Source organism: Penaeus monodon, chromosome 23, assembly GCF_015228065.2.
Source record: "Penaeus monodon isolate SGIC_2016 chromosome 23, NSTDA_Pmon_1, whole genome shotgun sequence".
Taxonomy (NCBI): domain Eukaryota; kingdom Metazoa; phylum Arthropoda; class Malacostraca; order Decapoda; family Penaeidae; genus Penaeus; species Penaeus monodon.
The window spans coordinates 9,676,608-9,677,905 of record NC_051408.1 but is presented as its reverse complement, the minus strand read 5'-3'; the positions used below and the strand labels follow the sequence as shown (position 1 = coordinate 9,677,905).

Below are 1,298 nucleotides of genomic sequence, written 5' to 3'. Positions count from 1 at the left end.
TACCTGTACGTATAGTAGAATAGGCACAGAAGATATAGAAAGTAGAAGATGAAGTCAGGAGAATGCAGCAAGGACTTTTGGAGGATTGTATAATTGCACGAGATAAAGGATCATAAATTGCCATTTAGGTCAGTATCTATACCTTTAAACAAAAAAATATCAAGATTTCTCAAGGATAGAAGTCTAACAAAACACATGTAAAGACGGAAAATAAGTAAAAATTATAATATAGTGAGTGGTGAAACAAAAAAAAATTGTTAGGGACAATCTACTCTATGAAGCGTAAAAACATGTGGGGTAGAAAATTACGTACCTGACCTCGGTCTAATTACGACTACAGTACGTAGACTAACAGTAATTTGGCGTTAAAGTTGGTCATATCGGCACATAATTTGTAATTCAATTATATCAAATTATGTGAGGTAAATTTATATTGAAACGCATTAAACTCATTATTTGCATAACATTACCAAACCGATATAAGCTATAGATTATTCCCCAAAGAGCAATGCTACAAATGAACGGTAATAAAGTAACATTCGAATAAGCAATAGAAATAAATATACCTTCCTTTAGCAAGAAACTAAAGCACCTCTCATAGGCACTGCAAAATATCACTGTATGAGACTGAATGCCCATTTGCATATGTAAACAAAGCGGCACAGCATGTGGGGAAAGAGGAAAGGAGAAAATGAAATGAATATCAGATTAGGTTTCTCGCACTTACTGAACTCTGAACCGTTCTGGAGTGAGTGCTCTAAACAAAAGTAACTTGATATTGGATTGACTTAACAGAGCGTGAGTGCAGGCTAAACACGACCGGGAAATTAATTTTATCAAAGAAAGATTGAAGTGACGAACAAGATTATTGTTTATTGTTTTTTTTTTTCTATCTACTCAAGATAATTAAATCAATCATGATAGATAAAAAAATATAATGAGAAGTGTGATGAAACTTATGTAAGAGATACTATATATCACTGTAGCTGTTACTCATACCTATATATAGTTATGGTTAACAGCAACAGCGATGATAAGAATACTGATAAATGAATTAAAGAGCGTAGAAAATAATATGCATAATAGTTCTTGAATCTTTGGAAAGGATGATACTTTATTATTGAACAACCAGAGGCAATATCATCAACCTTCAGAAATGTTGAGACATCTTTTGAGAGAAACAATTATTTCTGAATAAACAATATAAGAATGTTATAAGAATCTTACTGCTGCCTTCTTTTGTTGTTTTGCCAATACTCATCCATCCTCCCCCCAAACTCCTTACTCTCTATCGCTAG

General features: G+C 32.8%; 1 protein-coding gene across 1 annotated transcript in view; it reads right to left on the bottom strand.

Moving 5' to 3' along the window:
* LOC119588131 overlaps window positions 1-1,298 on the bottom strand; it is a gene marked incomplete at its 5' end in the record, with an annotated part of 7,651 nt that overhangs the window by 1,567 nt on the left and 4,786 nt on the right. Inside the window, 1 exon segment of the mRNA XM_037936839.1 lies at window positions 4-74. Within this exon segment, the coding sequence (XP_037792767.1) occupies window positions 4-74 (71 nt within the window).